At 38.7% G+C, this 27,700-nt stretch overlaps 1 protein-coding gene across 1 annotated transcript in view; it reads left to right on the top strand.

The window, feature by feature from the left end:
• The first annotated feature begins 976 nt into the window (after positions 1 to 976).
• The window catches only part of CATSPERE (catsper channel auxiliary subunit epsilon), an 84,600-nt gene continuing 57,876 nt past the window's right edge, over positions 977 to 27,700 (top strand). Inside the window, exons 1-7 of the mRNA XM_088131481.1 lie at positions 977 to 1,408; positions 3,290 to 3,338; positions 4,954 to 5,027; positions 6,614 to 6,683; positions 12,951 to 13,033; positions 18,026 to 18,050; positions 21,849 to 21,926. Of these exons, the coding sequence (XP_087987607.1) occupies positions 1,338 to 1,408; positions 3,290 to 3,338; positions 4,954 to 5,027; positions 6,614 to 6,683; positions 12,951 to 13,033; positions 18,026 to 18,050; positions 21,849 to 21,926 (450 nt within the window). The 5' untranslated portion in view covers positions 977 to 1,337. The remainder of the gene's footprint in view (positions 1,409 to 3,289; positions 3,339 to 4,953; positions 5,028 to 6,613; positions 6,684 to 12,950; positions 13,034 to 18,025; positions 18,051 to 21,848; positions 21,927 to 27,700) is intronic.

Genomic DNA, 27,700 nt, shown 5'->3' on the forward strand with positions numbered 1-27,700 from the left:
TAGTGTTTCCCCTTTTAGATGACAACATCCAGCAACAATTGTAGGCTTTTCAAAACTGTCTGCTTTGCCAGGTGGGAACAGAGGCTTTTACTGACCCTTTCAGGCTGATGCAGGCTTGTCTAGTCCCCAGTCAGCCTCATTTCATGACGTTCTGCTGTTGTGCCTTTAAGGAGATGGGGACAGGGGCACATGAAACATACAAGAAAACTGCTTGCCAGGAGTTGATATAGTGCAACAGGTTGAACACTGCAGTAGTGAAATATCATTACAGGCTGAAATAGTGTTAACTCTGAAATGATGGGATCAACCCCTGCCTCTTGGCAGAACAGGGAGGAATCTGGAAGTTGGCATTTGTTGCTTACATAAAGGTAAAGGAGAGAAGAAATAAGCGCATTGCTTTCCTGACTCCAGTGTGTTTTTACTTTATTTAGCTCTGATCGTGACAGGCATAGAGTGAGGGGCACAGGAAAACATCTGGAGATCTGCCCCATCCCTCTTGCACCGCAGCGACTGGCAGATGTTTTCCCAGGGGTGGCGATGTGCCGAGCGACGGGCAGCAAAGCCAGAACGATCAGCTAACCGCTTTGCTTATCACACCTCCCGCTGCAAAATCAGGACAGCCCTATTTGGCCGACGGGTCACAGCAAAAGCAAGAGGCAAAATAGGGATAAGCCACGAGGACAGCACACTTAATGCCGGCGGCGCTTCCTACCAATTAAGTGAGCGGGTTGATAGCATTTGAATTCATCAGTGGGGAAAGCCCCACAAGCCTATCAGCTGGCTGCTGCTTAGAAGTACTAGCGAGGCCAAATTAATCAAGTGTACCTACACAGAGCGTTACAATTACAACAGAAAAGTGAGGGCGAGAAAGACCACGCCCATGATGGCGCTTTAATCATTCCTCCTCCACCCACTTTTCCGCACACGCCTCAGAAACGGTCAAGGTGACCCCTTCCCGACCGGCGAAGGCGTCTTCTTCCCCGCCTTTTCACGCAGAGCTACTCGCTTGCTACAGCCCACCTCTGCGCTACCCGCCGCCTATTGGTCATTTTTCGATAGCCCCCTCCCGTGCACGAATCTAAAAACTCGCCTCCTTATCTGCATAGCCTGAAACGCGTGCCGCTTCGAGAGCCTCCATAGAAGAAGAGACTACGGTTCCCAGAATGCTACTCGGCGAACTTCGCCAGGGCTCAGAGCCGTGGTGCATCCAGGGAAACGTAGTTGCTGTTAGTCTCTCCCGCGCGCTGCTGAGTTGAGGCGCTGCCGAGGCCGCGAGGGGGAGAGCGCGCGGCGGCGGTTGCTGGTGGCAGTTCGGGGATGTTTCCTGCGCAGCGCTGATGGCCGGCTTTTTGATCCTGCTTTCGCTGCTGCATTGCCTGTGGTGGAGCGGCTGCGGAGCAGTGTGGAGGTGGGGCATGAGGGGAAGCTCGGGGGAAGGTGAGAGGAGGATGTCATACAGGAAATCAAGGCGAGCATCACCCTTCCATAACCGACGTTGTGCTTCAAGAGACGTGACTCTGCTCTACAACAACAACACGGAATATATTGAGTATTCTCTGCAGTTAAAATTGCAGTGTGCAGTGAATGATTGGTACTCGAGTAGGGTTAACTCTTCTCCACCCGTTTTGTTTTTTTTAGAAAATAAAGATAGCTTTCACCACAACCCGCAGATTATTTCCTCTCCGTGTGGCGAATAAAGCCAGGAGAATTTCCATCTTTTCCTATCACGGGACGAAAAGGCCCTCATCGCAGCTGACTCAACACTTTTTTTGGCCTGTATCTACGGTGATCATACGTCCGTTATTATAAAGGACGGTCCTTTATTTCAGAAAGCTGTCCTTTAGATTTATTTTATTTAATTATTTATTTTCTTGGTTTTACTCTTGAATTTTCCTTTGTAAAGCAGAGTTATAAACAATTTTTTTTAATCCTTATGAACTTCTTTCAGATGTGCCTCTTTTTCAGGTTTGTCCTTTATTTTTTCCAAGAAAATATGGTCACTGTACCTGTTATGTAAAATTTTAGGCTTTATTATTAGCATTTTAATAAAGTGATAATTAGTATTTTAGTATGGCATCATGCCTCCTTTTGAAGTTTAGGGAACCATGTTTTTTCCTTTGAGCCAAAGCCATTTCTTTTGATGTGCAAAAACTAGCCCTTTCAAGGACCATCAATCAAACAATAGGGCTGTATTCTCAAGTCCTTGAGTGTTGCAAGTGTTAAAGAAACAAACCTCAGTGGGAAAGGAGGAGATGCAACATATTTTAAGGGTTTCTGTCTTTTCTCATGTCTAATCAATGTCTTTTATTGTTTGATTTGTTGCTTTCTTACGCATCGCATATATCAAATGTATGTACCATTTGTTTCTGTACCCTATGTAAAGATTTGACTGCCCCCTTAATAAAGGCCTTTCGCTTTGCCTGAAGTACTTGTGGTTCGTATGGGGTGGGGGAGGGTGAAAAAACCACTTTGCAAAGATATTGGGTATTTCTCTCTCAAATTCAGGGACTAGGTTCTTTCCAGCCCCACACCACCTCAGGTACCTGAGTTTTATGGGCAACATATCTATATCCCCTCCTTTCCCCTGGAGTTGTACTATTCCCTCTTTGATTGATGGGAGCCTTCCCTTTCAATCTCCCATTGAAGACATCATGAGGTAGCTATTTGCCAGTGTGTGTCCTGTCTGGCTCCCTGCTTTATTTCTGCATGGGATACATTTTTCTGAAGTGGAGTGATGGCTCCCCATATTTTCTAGCACTGAAAAATGAATACTGGAATATTAGAGGAGGGATTTGTGGAATGCAGTTTTTCATCCTTGATGTAATACTATATTCAGGCCCGGTTATTCGTTTTATGGAAGCTCGTGAATTGAATCTTTCGACTTCTTTAAAATTTAAAATCATCCCGTGGAGAAAGGCAAAATTGAACTGAAGATGTGACTACCTGGGTGGGAATGTTTAACTACTTTCCCAGGTGGAATTTTTCATGGCACTTATGGAGTGGAGAGAGACCAACACTATAAATTACCTGTTTTTTCTAAAAGTGTAAAAAGCAGGATCCAAAATAATATAAACAAGGAATTGGCTTAAAGGAAAGAATGGAATGCCACTTTCCCCAATACTGTTAACCTGATACACTTGTCCCTCTTTTGCAACTAAGAAAATTAGGCAACCAAATAATGAATAACCTGAATACTGTAATTCATAACTAACCCTTATATGTATGACAGGTGGAACACAAGCTGCAAGTATTAGCAGCTATTGGAAAACTTTCCTTATTTTACTTCCAGGTATAGAACAAGCACTGGAACATACTTGATTTTTTCTACAAGAACTACTGTAAGTGCTTATTGTCAAAATACATATAAAAATATATATCAGAAGCTATTTCTACTTAGGTCGCCTCATTGAAATATTTATTCTTGTGTGATGGGTTCAAATTATATGTATTGAGGTAGTATTTGGAATTTTCTAAAATATTTCACCATCTATAGTTAAGGCCTTGCAAATTTCATTGAACTATAATTACAGTGTAATTCTGTACAACATACTGTATACAATTTGTACTAAGACACCAATTTTACATTTGCACAAACTGGCTCTGTGAGACAACTGCTATAGTATCATTTGCGGAAGACAAAATGCTTATTCATCTGCAGCTTATTATACTAATGTATATTTGTATATGATTATTTATTTATTTGTTTGTTTATTTATTTACTAAATTTCTCCCCCGCCCATCTCCCCCCAATGGGGGACTCTGGGTGACTCACACAAAACATTAAAACCATAAATACATATAAATACATAAAACATCAAAATTTTAAAAACATTACTAAAAAAGAGGAAGAGGAGAGTCCAAGAAAATGAAGAATCTGGGGCTGAAGACAGCAGGCCTCTATGGGGCTAGCCTTAATGACTATATTAATTATTTTAAATATTTATAAACTATCTTTCTGGAATACATCCATCAAGTTGGTTTAATAGAGTTTTTGGCTAAACCTTCACTTTCAGAATTAGTTTTAGAGACTAGAGTGTGAATAGAATTTGTGACTTGTCTTAATGTTAAATTGTTATAATACAGTATTATGGAAAGTGAATGCTTTCATAATGCCTGATATTAATAGACTGAATTAGTTATTCTCTGATAAACTGTATGTTTAATCTTGTCTACAGTTTTATAATTATATTTAATATGTGGGATCCACTCACTATTGGTTCACTAGTCACTTAGTGGATAGGGTCTTAGAAAACCTCTGTGCTAAAAGCTATGCAAATCAGCCATGTTTTATTAATGCGCAGTTAAGCAACTACTTCCCTTTGATTTCATAACTAACCCTTATGCAACTTAAAATATGCAGAAAGTGTTTAGAAGGCACAATCCATCATTCTTGTGCAGTGATCATTCAGATAATACTGGAAAGCTTACATTTTTGCCTTATTGGTAAAGAAAGAATTAAGATGTAGGTGATTATCAAATCTGGGAAAATCAACCTTTTTACATATATTGTGAAACTGATTAGAATCTGACTAGAAAATTAAGATCAATTTGACTAGTAAAATTTCTAGTGAAATCTTTTACAGAGATCTCCTAGTTTAGGCAAAGGGAGATGCAGCTGAGTTCAGAACTCCCAGAAACAGGAAAATGTATCTCTCCAAAGCTTCATGGAGTTCCAGTATATCATATTTGAAAATGGAAGTTTTGCTAAATGTTTGAACACCAACCAAGCCAAAGTTAAATTAGCCCAGGTATCCAGTTGAAAACACAAAGGTCAGGAGACAGTTCGCAATTATTTTCGTGCAAAATTCTCATGTGGAAGTGTCCAGAGTCCTGAATTTAAAGGAGCTTCTAAACAGATATGCGTAGATCTGCACTATTACATATGAACTTTATATTTTTTATATCAGTTATATGTTTTACTGGGTATTTCTATGTTCTCTTTTCTTTATCTAGATATATTTAGAATATGAAGGAACCGGATTTTCAAAATGGGATGTTCCATCATTATGTACTATTGATGATGCAACGTAAGTATTGCAGAATATGTAAACTCCTATGCATAAAGAAACAGGCTGGAGAGAGAAGAATATCTATTGTTTGGCCTTTGAAAATATAATAAAATATTATAACTAATGTACCTGTTATTTGTTGAGGCAGAGAGAGGACAACCTAGTGATCCTTTACCATAAGAAACCTCAGAGCTAATAATAATTTCTTTATAGAATGGAGATATATTTTGTGGTTCTTTTTACTTCTGTATTAATCCTACCTTATACAGTAATACCTCGGTTCACAAACGCTTCTGTTCATGAACAATTCAGTTCACAAACAGCACCGTTCGCAAAATTTTGCTTCCATTCGTGAACTCCGCATCAGGTGATGAAAATGACCCGCGGCCATTTTCCCTGCTGTGACACGTGGTCGTGGCTTCCTGTAGGGAGGGGGACTCTCCCTCCAAACAATAACCGCCTCCCCCACCTGTCCTCCATGCCAGAAGTCGCCTCAACCAAGGTTAGTGTCCTCTCTCTTCATACTGTACTGTGCTGTACTTTGTTTCATATTTTTGGGGTTTAAAAAAAAAATACATATGGTTCAGAACGGATTAACCGTATTTACATTGAACCTTATGGGAAAATTTGATTCAGTTGGCAACCAAAATCGGTTGGCGACCACATTCGTAGGGGTCAGAACGGATTAACCATATTTACATTGAACCTTATGGGAAAATTTGATTCAGTTGGCGACCAAAATCGGTTGGCGACCACATTCGTAGGGGTCAGAACGGATTAACCATATTTACATTGAACCTTATGGGAAAATTTGATTCGATTCACAACCAATTCGGTTCGTGACCAGAGTCGTGGAACGAATTAAGTTCGTGAACTGAGGTACCACTGTAATTTACCAACTACACTATAATGAAGACTATAAAAGTGATATGACAGCTACCATTTCTTTTTTAAGCATTTAATTCTTAACACAGCAGCTCTAGGGAAAGGTATGAGATAGAGTTACCCTGCTCTTTGTAATAAACAAATTTGATGACCTTGTGCTTAAACTAATTGTGTGAATCAGCATGCAAATTGTGTTATTGAAGCCTTGCTTCCCTAGACTAGAAGCACATTTTTCTTTGATTTTGAGATATCTGAGAGCATTCCCCAATATTTTGCATTACTTTTCCCACTATTTCCAGACAGCACAGCTAATAGCAAGTATATTTGGAGATGTCTAAAACAGCGGGAGGGGATTATGTTGGGAAAAGATGCTCTAATCTAGTCTGGTTTTTTGCAGCTATAAAGGCAAAAAATAAACACAGCATAATGAGCCATAACCTATAGTATAAAAGATACAGTAGCTTAGTCCACACAACATATTAAGCTGAAAACCAGGGATTACATTAATGTAATGAGTGAAGAAGTTCTATCTGTGTATTTTATACTTTCACAGAATTGCAGAATGCTATAAAACAGCCTTACTTCTAGGACAGATGGAGGCATTCTGGAATTGCATTAGTTACAATGTTGATATTTAGCAAACTGTAGGGCAAACATCTACGTATAAGTAATAATTGCTATCCACTTAATTATGACGTTTCCCCCCAAAATTGCTGCAGTGAAGAAAAAACAACATTGTTTTGTCCAGTTCCTGGTACTCATCGGGTTCAACCAGTAGTTACAGTTCCAGTAAGTTCTCAATTATATCAAAATACTATTAATACATTTATGACTATATAACTGTGTTGTGTTCCTGTGATGAAGCCAAAGGCTCTGAGATGAAAGAAAGCAGAAGCAGAGGTAGAGTTATGTTTATTTCTTGGTACAACTAACAAAGTTCTGCTGTCCTCAAAAATAAATGGCCGTTGTTTGGTGGCTGAAATAGCCCTGAATGCCTTACTAAAAGATCTCTGCTTTATTGAGAAAAAGCAGAATGAGAGAAAAAACAGGCAGCAGTAGGGTATTAATCCCACCATTTCAGTGCTGCATAACTGGCAATGGTAGATTGCTGCAAAAGGAGGGGAAACCAACTTCACAGCTTTGTCATTCCAGCTTGAGGTTCCTTTTACTGACATGGTAGAGCTAGTGATGGAGGAAAGGCATCTTTTTGGAAACCATGATAATTCTTTCTGAGAAGTGAACTGCAACATTTCCACTGTTAGTATAAAGGAGGAAGCAGAGGCAGTAATACCTGGTGTCCCCACCTATGTTCCCTTATTCCAGTGTCAGAGGAGGAGATACCCCAGGTCAAGCAGCATTCTTGAATTGGTTGCAAAGAAGCCAGGCAGAGGCAGCATTAAGTGGGATCATTTTGGAGTGGTAGCAATTCCAGTTATGCATTCACTGCAAAAAATATATGAGCAAGCAGGAAAGGACATCATGGCTGATGCACTTGAAAAGGCAACACCAGGCTGCATCTCTTAAGAGCAGATATAGAAAAATGAAACAGCAGAACAGACAGCAGTTCTTCTCCTAGTCTTATCTACCCCACTTTCCCCCTTCCACTCAATAATCAGAAATTTAGACAGGCTTCATGGATGTCTTGATGTACAGTATAGATCCATAAGTTGTCAGTTACTAGTGCCAGCACCCACTAGCCTTTTTTACATGGTTGAGATGTTGGCTTTGGACAGCCAGGTGTTCAATGTGAATTAATCAAGAAGATTCACACACCTGATTCAGCTGGTGATCTTGTACTGTATGTAGCCATTATAAGAAAAAGTGTTGATAGAGAAAAGTAGTGGCTCAGCTGCAGAAGGCAGAACTGCAGATGATGCACATCACCTCCAATGTTTGGAGGAACATAGTGGAGTGCATGGGTACAAGGCCCGGGGAATAGGAACAGAAGGATATAAGTTGGTTCTTCACCTAAAGATTATAGACAAATTCTACCTGGCATGGGAATCAGGGTGGCAATTAACTAGATGGTAGATGACTGGCTAGCTGGGCAACAGGTTACCTAGGGTTACATGGTCACTCAGGATGGGAAAAATATATTGAAAACATTGGGCTGGGTTTGTGAACGTCAGCTGTATTGCTTACAAGTTACACTTCTCTGTGAAGAACTCTAGATTTCAACAACAAAAAAATCTAATGTCCTGTCCAGTTGTGATAAATTCCTTTTCAATTGTGCTAAATATATGCCAGAAGATTACGGACTACTTCTACCAGAGTCAAAGGGCTGTTCTGGGAGGCACAGGCAGTTGTACCGTCTGATTCAGGATGTAGGGATGAAATGGAAGTTCACAAATCATCAACTATGGTATCCTTCTGGACTGGCTACTGGGATTGTGGATTGGAGGCACTGTTCTGCAGTGGTTCCACATCTTCCGCAGCAATCAGTTCCACTTGGGGGCAGGGAGGAGAAGTTGGCACAGTGGGGTACCATGAGGGGCAGTTCTCGTACTCCTGTTATTCAACATCTGCAGGAAGCTGCTAGGGAAGTCAGCCGGCAGTTCAAAGTCTGATATCTTCAATATGCTAATAATACCCAACAGTAATCACAACCCCAGGCCAGGCCAAAAGGCTATCAAAGTCCTGTCCTGATGCTGGAGGATGTGTGGGTCTGGATGGAAAAAACCCCAGTCCTCAACGTCCCCTGTTTTTTCTCTTGATGGAACTGCACTATCCCTGAGGGAGCAGGTTTGTGACTTGAGGGGTCCTTCTGGAGTTGCCATTCTTGCTAGATCGGCAGGTAGAGGCTGAGACCAGAGGGCCTTTGTCCAGTTTCAACTGGTGCACCAGTTGCAGGTTTACTTGGGATGAAAGGACTTGACTACATTGGTTCATGGCCTAATTCCCAACCAATTAGATTACTACAACATGGGGGTGCCTTTAAAAACTAGCCATAAGCTCCAGTTGGTGCAGAATGCAGTAGCCCAGATGGTCATGGGGATGGAGCATTGGGTACATATTATGCTCTTTTGTGGGCCCTGCATTGGCTGCCTATTAGTTTCCAAGTGCAATTTAAAGTGCAGGTTTTAACCTATAAAGCTCTTTATGGCTTGGCACTGGTTATCTGCAGGACCACATCTCCCCACCAGAGTAAGCCTGACCATTTTAATCATGCAGCTGGTTGTCTCCCATTACCGGGAGGTCAGGGGAGGCATGGCCCAGAAGCATTGTTTTTTGGCAGTGCCAGCCCCCTGGAACAACCTCCAGTTGGAGATTTGTCTGTCACCAACATTGTCTGCCTTCTGGAAAAAGCTGAAGGCTGAGGGCTTTTAGAACCTTATACCATATGCTGTGGTTGGCTTTATTTACCTTATTTTTATGCTCTTTTATATTATTGTGATTCTTTGTCTTGTGAGTTCTTGAGAGCTCTGATTGCTGCATCATACAAATCTGATAAATAAATAATAAATAAATTAAATAGGCTCAGGAATTTTTTGTCCATAACTATTGGGAAACAATATTGGAAGATTTGATGATCTTCTGGCCCTTTAGTAGTGATACCATCCTCCTCAACCAGGTTATTCCCAAAATCAAGCAAAACTGTATTTTCTATTCTGGATAATATCATGATATCCCACTGTAGCTTGGATGCAAACTTGATGGAGGAATTGATGTTTCTGAAAGTAAGCCATAAATTAAATTAGTCATATAAATCCAAAATCAGTCACAAACTGCTCCAAAAACTGCCAAGAAAGCATATTGAAGGCTTTTTCGGTGACCAAATAACTTGTAGCTGCAGGATTTTGTTTAACTGAGGTAAAGCAACAAGATCAAATATGTTATTGTGAGAAACTTGACAGCCCTTTATAAATTCAGCCTGAGCTTGGGGATGTTATACTTGAAAGAATACCTGTAATGTACAGATCAGAGTGGCTGACACTCTTTGAATGTTTTGGAACCTTTTGGCCTCTTTGGGACCAGCTTCTTGCTACATCCTCTCTGGGCCTTTTCTCTGACAAGAAACAGCAGCAACTGCACTAACTGCAAGAGTGCAGCACAGAATATTGGCAGCTAACATTAAGAAGGGCAGTCACAAGAAACAATTGCACCCTACCTTAAAATTTCTATTGGCCATACCTTGCATACGTAGGACAATTACATTTACGTGCAGGATGAGACATCTATCTAGGTAAGATGAAAGCTACAGATCTTCCCAGTTATTTGGACAAGACAGTCATGTGAGAAGAAGGCTACAGATATTCTTAACGAGCTGGTCATCCTCTTCTATATCTTCTCATCCTGTAATCAAAGGCTTCCTGAAGGAAACCTAGATTTACTGGGAAAGCCCTCTTGTTTGGCATGGGACTTTTCAGCTATTTGCACCACAGACCTTTTGCTACTTAGTTACAGAGTAGCAATTTCAGGTATAATTTCTACCTGCCAAGCCTTGATTTTTGGAATCTTTGATGATGGGATAAAAAAAAATTATTTGTAATTTTTATGTTTAAATATTTAATTTTAATAATTCAGTTTAGGGTTTAATTTATTTTAAATATTTAACATTTAATATAATATTTGATTTAATTTAATTTAATCATTCTCATCCCAGAGAAGCTGCTGAAGCTTTTTTCTTGATTAGTATTGTAGCTCCCTCTACAGATGAAAAAACTGCAACTTGTTGGTTTTGTTTATTTCTTTGGTTTAAGGAACAACCTGAAGAAGGAAGTTGCTTTTTCTATCTGTTCCAAAAGAAGAGAAAAGCACAGTGATAGAGGTGTGTGTGTGTGTGTGTGAGAGAGAGAGAGAGAGAGAGAGAGAAAGTTGCTATCAGTTTAAGTTTACTCTTCTAATTAGAAATGGTTTCAGATTTTTTTTTTTTTTTTGGTCTTCTGGAATTGAGAAACTGTGGCCTTGGAGTAGGAAACTGTTCTCCTTGGAGCAAGGAGAAATTGATGGGGCTGAGGTTGGAAACAGCTAGATAGCTGGAAGGAATCAAGCAGAGTTGGGGGAAGGCAACACAGGGAGCTTGAAGAGAACTAGAAAGCTGAAAAGGATTGGCAGGGATTGGAGAGGCCAATGCCAAAAGACTGGGAGAGATTGAAGGAAGGCAGCATGGAGAGGTTAGAGGAGAGAAGATGGGCTTGGAAGGATTGTTATATAACACAACATTAATCTTTTTTACTGGCATAGAATTGGCCTGCAGTGCCACTGACCTTAATCAGGTCACTGCCAATTTTTCATCCCCCGCCCCAAGGCAGAATGTGACAGTACTTCTGCACTGCTGGCACATGGAATAAATGTTTACCTCATGGGATCTGCTGAGTCAGCTGCTCATGTGAACATAGCCACCTTATCTAAGAAACCAAGTTGTTTTGAAATAAAAGCTCCTTGACAGTTTTAACACTAGCAGCTGAGTTTGCATGGAGTTTTCAGTATCATCTTTCCATTTCAGGAGCTAATATAAATGCTGGAAGGTCCTGATTTTCTTGATATCTTTGACATATTCTGTCTGTGTTCATATAGCATGCTTAACCCAATCAGATCCCCTCAGCAGCGGTTCTGGCAGTACACTAACTAGCCCAGAAGACATTACTATTGGGAAATGCAGAGCCTCTGTCCACGTTCCTCAGAAAGTGCCTGATACCTTGTGAGCCTTTGTACCAAGGCTTCATGACATCCCAGCTCTTTCCCTGTTTGTCAGACTGGCAGTAGTGAATATGGAAGGGAAAGGAAGAAGAAGAAAAAAGGAGTGCTTCATGTTCCATACCACAGAAAGTAATTTTGCTACTGTTCAATCTCCCAGATCTCTTGAAATGGCCACTAGGAATTAAAATGTATTCACAGTCATTGGACAGAAAACAGAGAAAAATGTAGTAAAGAAGATAGCATCCTCAACTACAACACCCCAAACAAATTGCAGGCTTAAAATTGCTTTTGTTTAAAGCAACAGTTGATGCAGTTTTGGTGTTTCATGACACATTTGCCCCACCCATGACCCATATTAACATAGCTTCTGTGCTCTTGGACTGACACTGGGCCCTGCTCCCTTGAACTGACTGGATCCCAACTTACTGTGCTGCTATAACTATTGGACTGCCATTTTACCCTATGAGGCTGCTTTGTCTATTGTCTGTTTGTCTATTGGCCATCCTGTGACTGGGTTAAGGTAGGGTAATGTGTTGTATAAACAGTTAAGTCCAATCAGCACTGACAGTAGAAGGGATTAATTTTAGTTCAAAACAAGCCTGTTGTTTAGGGTTAAGTTAGCTCTGCTGCTAGATGGACAGAGATGAAGTGCAGCATTCTCTATAAAGTCCCCAATCTCATTTTATTTTTCACCCACTGATGACCACATGGCAGTATGTAAAAGAAGAAGAAAACAATGACAATGCATAAAATTTTCTCCACCCTCTCAAGCTTCACACCTGGAATCAGGAGCAAAACATTCAGCTTTTGACTAGACTTTGTGGGAGGTTCCCAGATGTGAATCAGGTAGATTGGAATCTTTATTGCAGACAAAAATGAAGCGTTAACCACAATGCTTTATAATTCTGTGCTCCAGAATTTGCTCCAGTAGTTAACATTTTTCCTCAAAATATGATACCCAAGAACAGAATGTGAGTCCTCTGAATGTGACCATATTAACACAATAAAAAGCAGAACTATTCTTCCTCCAATCTGACCAAATATTGCTAGCTTTTTTAAGCAGCTGCATATCATGCTGTTTCCTATCCAACTTGCTATGCTCTAAGGCATTTAGAATATTTTCAGATGTGTTGCTTCCAAGGCAACTCTTCCCCATCTTTAATATAAAACTTTATATTGTTCTCTTGGTTTGTTTTGGTCTTATATTCTAGCCTGTCAAGAACTTTTTGAATTTTCTATGTGATTGGCTACTTCTTCAAGTTTTGCATCATACGCAAGTATTGTTTTGTATTTTATAACCTCATCCGAGCTAGTTACTTTTTCAAATTTTATGTAAGACTATTTATACATTAGAAACTTCTTGGATAAGTGTGATACTATGAAAAAAGGAAATAATTAGTATTTTTCCTTTTATAGTCAGCTGATGAGGAGGAACGCTACTTATTTGTCAATGCAGATGTGAATTGTTTCATGTGGTATATTTATCAAAATGAAAACAGGTAAAAACCCACTAATTTGTACTTTTTTCTACTTATATATCTTCAACTATGGCTGCTGTTTTGAAGGTAGAGTTCTGTAGCTGTATCACTTATTCATCAGCGATCATGCTGATTTCAGCAGACTCCTTAAGAATCACTCATTCCAGAATAACATACTTAATACTTTTTACTTGCAACCTAAATCAGATTTATGTTTATAAATGTCATACAGTACTACTTCTGAGTGGAAATATAAATTTGATACAATATTTAGGACTAACTGCAACTAATGAAAGAAATCTTTCCCCTAATCGTCCACAATAAAAACTAATTGGTATTATTTTTAATTACATTTCTAATTGAATGTTATTTCTGTCACTAGGAGAATTGAATTAGTGCTGCTAAATACCATTGGATATATGTTTTATATATGTTTTTCATTTGTATTTACGTATTTCTTTCAAATATATAGAATGCCTTTCTAGATCATATTCACTTGAAGCAGTTTACAGAGGACAGTTGGTGTATAAATGTGATTAAATAAATAAATAAGGCATGTTAAAATCAAAATAACAAAATACTTGTAACTGTGATGAGGAAAAAAGCAAATTCCTCAACAGTAATACAGTACAGTACTAAACTTGTTCTTCTTTTCCAAAACTAAGTCTTGGCAGGCAGGTTTCTGTATGTTGACCAGTGTGAAGGACTATACAGGGTCTTTTCTGGTTAACTTTCTTTTTATTGCTTAACAAAAAGTGATAAAGGAAAGATTTTGCCTTCTCTCACCCTCCTTTCTTTCCTAGCCAAATCTCTAGCTTTCAGTTTTAGCCTCTGGGCATCATTCCAACCCAGCACCTGGTATTTTGTTTAGCCAGGTGGTTTGACCTTGGATGTTTTCCCAGAACTTTTGTGTGAGAAGCTGAAACTTCTCTAACCCTCCCTCCATTAGAGACCATAATTTTTCTACAGAGAATTGACAAGGATTTTACTTTTCTGTCCTTTTTCTTTCTTTGTAGAAAGTTGAAAGGGGTTGCAAGCTTGTCCCTCTTCTGGGTCACCTCACCATTGGATCTAGTAATTAGCTTTCTCGCTCTTTCTTGCTCATCTCCCCTTGCAAGTAAGCATCACTACCAGGCTGCTGGTGTATGGGAATACACATAGAGGGACCAGTATGGGAGTTCTCTCTGTCTTCTCCTTATTGCCACTTAGCTACTCATGGCTGGTTTAGTAGGTGCTGCAACCTCTCAACAGCTGGGCTCCCTTGCTTGGAGTTCACTCCCAGACAGGATCAGCAATGCTACTTGGTCTCTGTCCTTCTCTACCTGTTACAGCTTCTCTGCTGTTGGTAGCAGAATCGGTGCCACTGTTGTTAATTCCACTTACCATTGATCAAACAAACCAGTCAACCTCCCTTGATATCTTGTCTCCATGTTGCTGGCATGCTGTTGCCTCAACCCTGTCATAGTTGAGGCCACTGCTTCAATGCTCAGCCAAGGTTGTCTTTTTGGAGCCTTCAGTTGCTTCACCTCCTGGAACCCACTGATTTTCCTCTGAGACTTTAGCTTTTTTCAAAGTCGATGCTTTTGGAGTCCCCTTCAATGTATTCTACAGTCTTGTTCTTTTCCACAGTAAATCTTCAACCACCAACTTCAGTCTTTTTAAAGCTTTATCTACCTCAAAGATGCCCTTTCCAAATAAGTGTATATGCAGCATGAGCAAAGTGTGTTTGGGCAGAGAAGGTGTTTTCACTCAGCTGCTTGATCATACTAGTACTACACTTTTAGAGAACTTTCACTACAAGAAGCTGCTCTGCCTTACAAGCTACACAAACTCTTCTAAGAAACCCACTGAAAAGGAACTTGCTGCCCCTGTATGGTTTCTAACCCCAGACCTGGGAAGAGCACTTCAGAAAATGAGTTGACATATAGAGGTCTCCCAATTACTAGGGTTAACAAAGAATGAATACCAATTAATAACACTTGCTGGAGTTTAAATCTTCAAAGACCCTGATACCTAAACCTATGGTTGAAGTTTTTCCTTTTTATTTCTGTTTTTTGTTTCTTTGAAAGTCACTGTTCTAGTTGAAAGACTAAAAATTCAGGCAATATTTCAGTGTAAGCACCATCCCGAAATCTGAAGGAAAATGCACGAATAAAGCCCATCTTGAGTCCTACTTCTTTTCTATGTTGTTCCTTGAGCAAATTATACTTGGAACTTTAGCAGCCAGTCCCTCCATCTGCAGAGGTGAACTCTGTAACAAACACATTATTAATACAATTTAAAAATTTTTTAAATGGAATATTAAAATATAAACCAGCAGAACATTATTGTTGAACAATTCTGAAGATCTTGTGAAAACAACTTAATGGTAGCAAATTCAACAAACATATAAAGTGTATGCATTTTCAAAATATGAGCTTTAAACTCTTCTTAAATATTTTCATTAGATATTTATTAAATACAATTCATGTATGGACACACACATGCCCAAACACAATCTTCATACCACTTAGGAAACACTTTAATAATGTATAATTTCTTAAATATTTAATTATGTTTACTCTTAGAAAAAATTCAAGGATACCTTGTTTGTATGCTCTACATAATTTATAAAAATCAGTTGGATGGTAAAAAGCATAGTAAATTGAAAACAACACACGCTTTTATATACATTTCAGTACATGGATTTCTCTTTCCTTTCCTATTATAAACACAACACATGCAGGCCAAGTCAGTTGGCATTCATTTATTAGTCTATGCTGTCAAATTTTTTGCAGATGGCAAAAGCATCAAAATATTTACAACTGTTCAGTTCGATTTCTTTTAATTTTCTGAAGATTATGATATATTTCTTTCCAGTGCTTTTGAGTTTTTTTAATATAATTGTTATTAAGAATTGTAATTACAATAGTAAAAACTAATACAAACTAGAGCACAAGTATAAACAAATTTAATAACTCTTCACCCATATAAGGTTAAACAGATATCTCTTCATCCTGTATTCCATACCTTATCTATAAGCAAATCCATAAAACATCAACTTTTCAATCCTAGTGTCAGCAAACAGTCCATAAAGATTGCCAGAACATTGCAAAAAAAGGTCTTATTTTAACCTTGATCAAATAAACCAACTTTATATTCCTTCCTTTTTCTTCTAACAGTCTTAATCTTTAATTCAGTCAAATATTGTTGTAGGATTTGATTTTTCTTCAATTCTTCTTTATCCCATTGCACAGATTTCTTAAAGGGTTTAACAAACCTCTTTTGTAGATCCAATAAGAAAACATTTTCCAGGTCATTCTCCTGGTTTATCATTTGTACTTCACTTTTAATTTTTAAAACTTAAAAATCTATTTCTTTTGTATATCCAGTAAAGCATCCTTTTCCAAATCATTCTCTTGGCTTGTCATTTGTAATTCTACTTTTGGTACTTTTTCTGTCTTGTCAGATAAAATTTGTTCCACATCTGTCCTTCTTTCATTAACATCTTTTAGACAGTCCATCCATAGAAATAGATATCATTACTAACATCATCATCATCATCGTTGTTGTTGTTGATGATGTTGTTATTGTTATTGTTATTATTTCCTGCCTTTTTTGATATATATTTGGTCAACTCAAGGTAGTGAATATGCCTAATACTCCTGCCTCCTATTTTCCCCACAACAACAACCCTGTGAAGTGAGTTGGGCTGAAAGAGAATGTCTGAGCCAAAGTCACCCAGCCAATTTTCATGCCTAAGGGAAACCTAGAAATCATCGTCTTCTGGTTTCTAGGCCAGAACCTAGAGTGTTCAACATTTATTATTATAAGATTTGTTCATCTTGGTAATCATTGACAGAGTTATCTACCATCTGTAAAAAAAGTATATCAATTTCTCTTTAAATTATAGCTTAGAGTGAACATTTCCAATGTTTAATATTAAATATTTAAATAATTAAAATATTTAAGTAGTCGTTATGATTGGGGAAAAATGGAAGGAAAGGGGAGAATATTTCACCAAATTCTCCTTCACAATGTTTTTATTTATTTTCTATTTTTCATTCTTCCTTTTGTATCTTTATTCCTCACTCTTTTGTACTCTTAAATTTATGCAGTATAACAAAAGAAAAGAAAAACTGCAACATGTATACCTAACATACTTTACATACATGCTATACTTTACATACATACATGCTATACTTTACATGCTTCCAAAGCACTTTTTTGTATGCATTTTTCCTGTATACCTGTCAGATGCTAGGGGATTTTGTGAAGTAAATATTCATTCATGATCTGATTGACTCTGTTTTAAGAGATCATGTCATTTTGTTTGCTTAGAAATATGTAGAGGCAGAGCAGTGTGATGTCCCATGCTAAGAACATCTCAGTCCAGACTTCCCAATGATCTCTCCCAGAGGTTTTAGATACCGTAGATGTTGAATTGCATGGGAGGCAAGTACCCCAAACACCCTGGGCAAGGAGTAGAAGAAGAACCCCAATTTCCTTTCTGAAAATTCTTCCATAAATGCCTAGAATGATATTCTTGAGAGGCATACAGAGTGATATTATCAGTGTTACCGCAACTTGCTAAGAATATCCAGAAAACCAAAAAGCTTGCATTCACCAGCCATCCCTTTGGGTAGGTTATCCAGCAGGATATCGTCAGACTATATAAATTAAAAGGATACCCATAATAATCCAAGAAGTCATCCCTGTTGCATGTAGCCAACTATATCCTAATAAACACATCTACATCAGAGCATCTTTATTTGTAAATTATAAATCAGTCACAGTGGATTCCTGAAGCTAGAATACATCTATCCTTTTATTAACAGGATTATGTTGTGAAACTTGAAGAAACTGACACAAGATATATCTGCAAATAATCTCTCTCTAGCACCAAATCAGTTAATACAACCCTTCAGAACCAGAGCTTTGCTATTCACATTCCTGAATTGAAAATGATAAGTATTTTCAGAAGTTGTCTTTTTCAGTGGTTTTGTAAACTAAAACTAATTTTTTTTCCCCAAGGTTATTGGACTCCAATCCAACTCAGGTAAATATGTTGATTACAAATTAATCAGTAAATGTAAAGAGAATATTAATTACTCTTTGTTTCTGAATAACATTAGCATGTGTTTTAGCAGAGGCCATGACTTTCCTATTAATCCCCATTCCCTAATATCATCTGTACTCTCAGAGCAGATAAAGGGCTGCAGATCCTAGACTAAAATTACCTAGTAATTACCCAGTAATTACAACAGTAGCTTGACTCCTTACCTTCTGGGAACCAACACTGACATAAACCCTGGTTTAGAGTCTGTGTAGGGAAGTGCAATTCATGGTCCACTAAGAACTTTGGTGTGGCCCACCACAAATGCCCATAATCTTCCTTTTTATCTCACCACAAAGTTGGATAGATCAATATGTTTTATAATAGTCAAAGACCTTAAAAAAAAGTATTGATTTTAAGTCTTTTAAGTGGCCTAATATAGTCTTACAGATGTGTTAGACTTTCTAAAAACAGTCTAATGTTAAAATCCAGGTTATAACCAAAAAATATTTGAACACATCTCCATAAAAGAAAGTTTCAATCGTCAAGAGTTAATGTTCAAACTGAAGGATCATGAGTAGTGAGAATATCTTTAATTAGATGCCAAAAAAATGTTTTATATCTCATTCTACCTCATTAGATTTGAGTACAGATACCTATTAATTCCAGAAAACATGAAAATGTTAATTTTATAATAATATTTTATTTTTTTAAACAGGAAAGACCACAAAATGACTTGGGGATTCTGAGAAAATTATGTTTTCCTGATTGATTGATTGATTGATTAATTTAACAATATGTGTTAAATCAATAGGAACTCTGGGCTGTGTATAGCAAAGCACACAAAAATTATTAATAACAGAAATAAGATAATCAACAATACAAATACAATCAGATGGTTGTATGCAGCTTGCCTATAAGGCAATGGCTCACTGAACTAACATTATTTTGAGGCTTTCTGAAAAGCCATGACTCTGCAAGAAGCATGTTACAGACCACAGGAGTCACTACTGACCCCTCTTACCTGACACCTTGGAGTACTCTGAACAAACCTTCTATTGATGCTCAGTCGAGATGGCAGTATTATGCTTAGCAATATATTCCCTAGTTGGTGCCATACCATATAGTGATGAAAGGAAAATAATTGAAATAGCACTTTCACATGTGTTCTACATGTATACAAATCCATCATGCTATTCTTTTTTGGGTAAGCAACATTATTCAGAGTCCAGAAAAGGAGTAAGAGGGTCTATCAAGAACAAAGACAGAAGAGAAAAAGAAATAGCTAAACCTTGTTTAAACTAGAGCTTCACTTTGCCTCTACATATCTTTCTTTCCTTGCAAACCATCCTAGCTTCATCCATGTCCATACATTTTGGTCTTAGATTTCCTACCTCTCTCTTTTTCAGGTTCTCTTCAACCCACTCAACCATGGCTTTCTCAGTCTTCTCCTTCCTTTTGACAAATTCATTCTTGCTTCATACATTTGTTTTGGTATTTGATCCTCAATTATTTTCTCTGTACTATGAAATCACATCAATGTACTTCTTTTGTACTGGTCACTCACTTCTGTATTAAGTCACCATTAATTAAGAACCCATTCATTCTTGACCCTCTCCTTCTTTTATTACACACAGTTAAATATCCTATTCCTACTGTATTCATCTTTTATGTTTCTTTCAACTATACCTAAGTATCACTTCCGTATAACAAAATGGACCAAAGCAAGCTAGCTTGTTTGTGTATCTTTTGACAAACTTTAATTCCTCACAAATACCACTATTATCCATACATTTCTAACAGCATTTGCACCTTAACATTTCTCCATCCATTTGCCATCTTTACTAAATACAGGCACACAAATGTATCGACTTGCTCTGCTTTTTCACCATTTATGTATAATTTGCAATCATTCATTTTCCTTGTCAAACTCAGCTGCCTTGGGTTTTGATACATTAATTTTCAGATTCATACTCCTTATTGTATGATTCAGTCTGACTTCTGCAGAAAATTTTACTGTTTTATTATTTTTCCCATTTGTTTTGCTTCTGCTGGAATCCTCCTTCATCTGTAATCTTCATTATGCAGTAGTGTCTGCTTGATCTAATTGCCAAGATCATTCCTCGGGCTAGTATCAGGGTAAATCTGCTAGAGTTTGATTAATGTTCGGAATGGTAGAAATTGTCTTGATTTCTTGTGATTTCAAAATTGTAAGCTTAGATGAAAACCCCTATTTATACTGAATTCCCATCTTTATTGTCAGTTCTGTTAAAGGCTAGAATGCAATTCTTTTTTGCAAAGTAGTTTGACTGATGTCCTGAAAAAACAAACCTTTTTCTTCTCCCCAGTTTATTTCCTTCAGCTTGTGAGTTTCCTGATAATTTTTTGTCTCTGCTATGCTCATTAAGAAACTTAATTATGATAACCTTGTTTTTTCAACTTTGAACCTCTGGAGTGCTGAACTTGATGTACATGTACTACTGTATGTCATTTTCAGAAAAATGTAAATCTGGGCAAAGTAAGATCATTAAGTTTTGTTACAATGTAATCTATCATTCTCATTCTCATCTTTTTTGCTATTATCTCTAATACAAAGGTTGCTTTGTCTGTTACAATCTTCAACATTTGCAAAAGATATTTTAACATTCATTATGTCTCAATCTTTTTTATATCAGAGTCATTTTTAATACTTAAATCATAGAGTTGACTAGCTGTCTTAAAAATGTACAATATATGCCTTATGTGTCTTTAAACTGTTAGTTAATTCCTTCAGATATACCTGATAAATCTTCTTTTACTGAAGTAAAGGACTTCTCCCATTCCAGCTTGAGGCCCTATTTAACTATTTAAATGTGTGGTTGATAGTGTTAGATTGTCTTTGGAATGGTAAGATGATTTAAGAGTTGCAGTTGGAATTTCAGTTTCATCTGCCTCTTCTCCTATGGAAGAAGACTGACAGTCACCTGTTTTGATCGCTTTCCTGTGTTTTCTAATCTCTTTAATTTTTTGTGAAGCATCTCTTGCCATCTTCAACTGAGGCTAAGTGACACCCCATCCCTCCCAGTGTTTCTGATTTCCTTTTCATCCATTTTTTTCCTTGCCGACTAACATTTTAGCATTCATTTCAATTGTACTTTTAAACATATTATTATCATAATTGTATGATACCATATAGTTCTTTAAGATACTCCATCCAATAGTCCCTTTGGTTTCATCCAGTCATTTCGTTAATTTTTAATTTCATTCATTCTGCTAGGGATTCCTTATTTAACCTGCTTTTCCCATTTCCAAAATCACTGTTTTATTTCACCTGTGCATTTTCTCTGCTTCTTTTAATTGTATCTATTCCTTGCGTTCTTTGAATACATTTTTTGCAATTATCGTTTTCTTTCTATATGCATTATACCTTATTGTTCTTTCATCTTCATTTTTTTGCAGTTGATCATTCTCCTACATGTTTTTTTCTTATTGGCAACCTCTTTCTGTTCCTCATTAAGCATATTTTAAAATTCTTCCTGTTACTGTATATACTGTTCATATACTTCTGTGGCTGTTGTAATAATTCTGTTTCAGGCAGCTTCTATATCATTTTCCCTTAAATCCGTTTCCCATGAATTCTGTTTGATAAAATTTATTTTCTAATAGTAATAAAGTTACTTTCTTTTCTTTCAACTTCAGTTAACTAAACAAATACAACTGTTTGTCTTAATAATTATGTAACATTTACAGAAATTTTAAAAAGCGTTTTTCCTGAGAATGAAAAGCTCTTCTTCTATAATGCTAATCTTTATTTTTTGTCAGCATATAAAGATATGGTTATTTGATCCAGAAAATGCAAATAAGAGTGAAGAGCTTAAAAATGCAACTTTACCACCAACAGTAAGTATTTTATTTTCTTACCATAGAGCGTCCTTATAGTTTAATGGTATACATATAATGCTATCAAACCTTCAGGAGCAAGATAAAACATTTTATCTGCCTCATTAACTGGCAATGTTGATATGTGCAGTTAGACACATTAAAAAAGATTTTTTTCTATAACCTTAATTGCTGCACAATAATATATTCAGGGGAGGGTAGCTGAAGAGAAAAGAGAAAACTTCAGTCCCACTGAATGGTAATTAAATTTATTTCTTGAAAAAAGTATTCTTCATCTGAACTAGATTTTATAAATTTAATGGTTGCATATGCGGGATTGTGGATCAAGGGAGAGAGAGAAAAACAAAGGGAGACTTCAGATGAAAGAGGAGAGAAGGAATAAAGGTAAGAAAATTTTTAAAAGAAAGATTTGTTTATGTGTTGTTCAACAACACATAAATAAACCCTCTTTTTTTTCCCATCATGCCACCGAGGTAGATGCCTGTTTGCAGAGGTGTTTGGTTGTCCCAGTCAGATTGGTGGGTGGCCAGCAATGATACTGTGAGTTATCTGGGTTGGCAGGAGGAATGGGAACAGCAGCAGTGGCAGTGCAGGTGGCCAGCGCAGTGGCAGCAGACCAAGTGGCTGGAAAGGGCCAGTGGAGTCCCGCTGATATTCCCCTGGCCAGCAGCTGAGTGGGGCTGTGTTGGTCTGTGGCCCCTCCATTGTGGAGGTTCCTTGGCAAGTAGTCAGCAGTCAGCAGAGCTCAGTGGTGCTGCATATCAGCTGCCTTTGCTCCAGCTGATGGGTGGCATGGAATGGGCTCCAGTGGGTGTGGTGGCACAAGCAGCAGTGGACTAGCGGCTTGGCTTCTGTTCTCCATCTTGAGTCTGCCATTGCAGAGAAATGTGTGGATCAAAAGCCAAAAGTAGTCAAGGACAATATCTATGCATATTCATACTGGGAGAGAGACTGGGCTGGCATTGGACAAGGAAGTGGCGGTGGCTATGGCCACTGGAGTCCTTGGTGGATTGGAGGGCTCAGGTGGCCAGGCAGTTTGCAGCAGTGGAAGCAGGAGCAAGGCAGAAGACCTGTGGGGGGGGCTGCCTTGTGTCTTGTGGCCGCTGCTCAAGCGACCACATGATACAGCAGCCATTTCATGGGTTCTCTTGCCTGACCTGGAGGACTCTGGACTGAAGCTAGCTGGGATCACTGTGGTAGTGGAGATCCCAAGGCAGAGATGCAGGATGGTTATCTTGGTGGCTGGCACCCATATTAAGGAGATTTGTATGGACTGGGATCCTTTACATGGTGTGGTAGTTGGGTGCTGGGTATGGCTGGGACTTTCCTACTTCCCTCATGTGAGAGATGAAGGTGGACTGCAAGTGCTACCGCCCAGGCTCTTTGGAGTGCGTGGCTTCTCCACTGCCGGGGTGGCAGGGGGGAGGCTGCAGGGGGCCTTTGCACAGATTTGACTTGTGCACCAGTTGTGTCCTTTCCTGGATTGGGAGGCCTTGCTCGTGGTCACTCATGCCTTAGTCACTTCAAGTTTGGATTACTGCAATGCACTTTACATGAGGCTGCTTTTGAAGACCACCTGGAAGCTACAACTGGTCCAGAACACAGTGGTGCACATAGTATTGGGTATTCCTAGATTTGCCCACATTACACCTCTATTGCACGAGCTGCACTATCTCCAGTTTCCTTCCGGGTGCAATTCAAGGTGCTGGTTATCACTTTTAAAGCCCTACGTGGCACTGGACCAGGTTATTTGCAGGACTGCCTCTCCGTGAGAGTATCTGTCCATCCTACCAGATCAGACAGGAAAGGCTCCAGGTCCCTTCCCTGAAATCTTGCCACCTAGTGGGACCTTGGAAGTGTGCCTTTTCCATGGTTCCCCCTACCATATGAAATACCTTTCCCCCAGTGATTTGGCAGGCCCTCGGCCTTTCAGCCTTTCAGAAGACCATCAAGACCTGGCTTTTTACTCAGGCCCTGGAACAGAATGAGGATATCTGGAGCTGGTTATGGGACATCCCAAAGGGATGATTGAGGCACCAAGTCTTGGGTTTAGTTTTATGGTTTTGTGTTGATAGTTACTGGGTTTTATTGTTGTGAGCTGCCCAGTTGTGTTTAAGATGGGTGGCCATACAAATCTTATAAATGAATGAATGAATGAATGAACAGATGGGTATGAGTGAGGAAGGGGTATGAATATGTATGGATATTGTCCTTGACTACTTTTGGCTTTTGATCCACCCATTATCTGACTGGGACTTAGTCAAAGTCCTTCTCTGAGAGAATGTGGCCCCTAATTTAAAATGCCTTCGTGTGTGTGCACGTACGTGTGTGTATTCATTCTTATTCTCCTTTACCCTGTTAAATACATTAATTTACATAGAGACAGCTTATCTGATAGAAAATTTCATTGAACGATCAAGTCCAATTCCTGCTCACTGCAGAAATCCAGTTAAAGCATCTTTGATAGATAACATCAAACATCCAGTGAAGGGAAACAGACTACTTTTCTGGTTAACAAATTCCATTATTCTATGCTCTGGCATAGAAGGCTCCATTCTTACTTTATATGTTATTCATACTTTCCATCCATTCTGAAGCTGGACTTTTCCACAGCAAAATATAACAAGCAATAATCAGCTTCACCATCATCACAACATCAGATGGAGGCTTTGGCCCTACTCACTGCAAGTATATGTATAAGCCATCAAGCAGATTACTTCAAGATGAGTGGCCTTGCCAGAACAACTGTCAGCAAACTAGTCTCACCAACAGAAAGAGTTCTCAGCTGCCAATGTTCTGGAATTCAAGAAAATAAAAAAGATAAGTGAACTTAACCTCAACTACTTCAGTAGGACAAGCCTTTCCTTCAGTGGCAACCAAACCATTGCTGGCTTTGCTACTAGTATTATCACTGATACTTTTTTCAATGACACAAGCTAGAAATTTCTCAATTCAGCATTCCCTGCCAGAGGTGCAATTTATCAAATCCATACTGGAGGACACAATTAGGGATCATTCCCATTCACTGTGCTTATCCTGAAATTCATCCATTTCCAAAACTTCAGAAGGTAGAAACAAATACCAAGTATGCCTCATTGTGAGAGCCAGTTTGGTGTAGTACTGTAGTTAAGGCGCCAGGCTAGAAACCAGGAGGCTGTGATTTCTAGTACTACCTTAGCCACAAAGCTAGCTGGATGACCTTGGGCCAGTCACTCTCTCAGTCCTAGGAAGAAGACAATGGCAAGCCACTTCTGAAATCTTGCTAAGAAAACTGAAGGGACTTATCCAGGCAGTTGCCAGGAGTCAGCACTGGCTCAAAGGTGTAATGAATTTAAGCCTTCTATATATAATCATATAGCCGTAGAACAGCCATGTTTATCCTATTCATGAACTTTACTAGGAAACTCACGTTGCTGGCGTGAAGGAATGTTGGAATGTATGCTAGATACCTTGTACGAATGAGTTCTCAACAATGATAAGGCTGGAATGCTGGTGGGTGTAAGGAATAAAGTGACACATCATAAATTTATAAGATAACGGGATGAGAGGTACCATTGTAACAAGTTACCCAACTGTGCCAAAAATGAAATGTTCCTGGCATGTACTGTACCTGGACGACCTGGATGGAGATGACCTGGATGAATTCTAATTAAACAAGTTGGGTATAAAAGAAAGGATGGAAACCATACCCACCTGGAAGTGCAAGACGACTCTTGTTGGAGCAGGGGACGCCCTGAGTCTGATTCCCAGCCCACTCTAGCACAGCCTGATCAACTGTGTTGAGAGTGTATGTAAGTATTCTGTGTGAATGTGTAGCCTAGTTGGGCAAGAATATTTACAGCAACTTGGGTAGCCTAGTTGGGCAGTTGTTTATTGATACACTGTTGTTAGCCTAGTTGGGCACTTACATTTATTGCTAGCCTTGTTGGGTATATATTTTACTGTAATAAATATTACAGGAAACTAAAGAAATTATATGCATTAATCAACATTGATTGAACATTGATTAAACACTTGCTTTGCTTTCTGTCCAAATAACACAAGAATAAAAGAACTAATTTTGAACTCTATTTTGAGTGGATTCAATCAATCATTTTATAACAAAGGTACCAAATAAATAAATAAGAGGCTCATTGTATTACCTCTTTTTTGATTACTAAACAGCAAAATTATTTCCCTTGAGAGATTCAGGAATCACCCACATTCTCCAAGCAAAATTGGCCCATCCCATGCTCTCTTCTTTCTTACAGTCCCAATCTCTTTCCCATGCTCCTGCTATCCATTAGTTCCCAGGGCAAATATGCCATAAGCACTTCCCAGATATGTTGATCTAGCTTTGTTTTCTCCAGAGTAATGACCTATATACGAGTTTTGAAAAGTCACATCTTTCTCCTAAACAGATTGTCCAATGTATTGAGACTCATTTCAGTGCTTCTCATATAAATAGCTTCCTCCCAGATAACTGCTGCTGGTTGATTAGGTGCCTCACTCCTGTTGCTTGGTCCAAGTGAGACTGGTGATGCATCAGCTCAACCTTGTGCCCTCAACTGCTACAATCAGTCTATTGTGCTGGTGATGAATGACAAAAAGCGAAGATGATTGAACACGAGCTAGAGCCACAATTAGAGCCTACCTCATGTCAGTAAGGGTGGCAAAATGTAATTATTCCTCTGCCCTTATCGTGTCCATGGTTAGCCACCCAGCAGCCCTGTTTCAGGTGACCTGGACCCTCCTTGGAGGAAGTAATTCTTGGGTCTTTCTTCAGGGTCGCTGTGAGGAATATGCTGAGCATCTGGCAGATAAAGTCACTTGCATTCGCTCTGCATTGAATGCCAGCCTTGATGCAGGACCAATGGAGGTTACAGGGACCAGTCTTGTATGGTTATCTGTGAGGATTTCAAGCCCACTGAACCTGAGGAAGTGGACAGGGTTCTAGTAGCCATTAATTTGTTCACTTCTGTGCTAGATCCATGCCCCTCATGGCTGGTCAAGGCTGCCTGAGAGGATGTGTGATTAACTCTGTGTGGAAGAGTAGGCTGTTGGGAAACAATTGCAGGCACCTGTGCTACCTTCTTCCCCTCCTATTTGAGCCTTAGCATCAGCACAGTGTCAGCACAGCAGAGTTGCTTATAAAAGCTGCAACCTTGAAACAGGAGGGGGAGGAGAACAGAGTAGATGTGTGTGTGTTTTGGAAGCTTTGCAGCAACAGCAGCAACAACATACAGAGAAATCAGCCAAATAAAAGCATTTTTCCTTCACAGAGACTGGATGGTCCAGAGGAAAAGTATAGAGGCTGAGCAAGTAAAAGTGCAAATAAAAAAGCACAATGTAGAAAGTTGCAAGTATTCTACATGCTGGCCAATAACAGAGAAGAAAAAAGCAGAAGAAATTCCAAAGAGAGGAATTAAGGCAGAACAGTGTTTTTAAGAAAAAAACATTGTTATAGAATAGTTACAAAATAGAGTAGAGTAGAGTATAGAGGAATATAATAGTGTAGGATAGAGACAGTAGAAAACACTCACATGCAGACTTGAAAGTTTCATATTTCACTTTTGTATCTTGTTTTTTCCCCCCCAAAATAAAACATCTCCCCAACCTGTATAGGGAGATATAAAATTCCAAGTATCTAGGGCCCAGTGCTTTTGGTGGATCTTCTGAGTCTGTGTCAATCTAATTGGGTACAGTTAAAAAATAATGTGTGACAATTGGTGGTAGCATTGGGATTGGCTCAGACTCAAGGGACTCATTAAGTACTGTGCATGAAAAGAAAACAA

The sequence above is a fragment of the Python bivittatus genome, unplaced genomic scaffold (genome assembly GCF_059951505.1).
Source record: "Python bivittatus isolate LINGU-HERP-01145 unplaced genomic scaffold, Pbiv_v1 ctg000020_np1212, whole genome shotgun sequence".
In the NCBI taxonomy this organism is placed as follows: Eukaryota; Metazoa; Chordata; class Lepidosauria; order Squamata; family Pythonidae; genus Python; species Python bivittatus.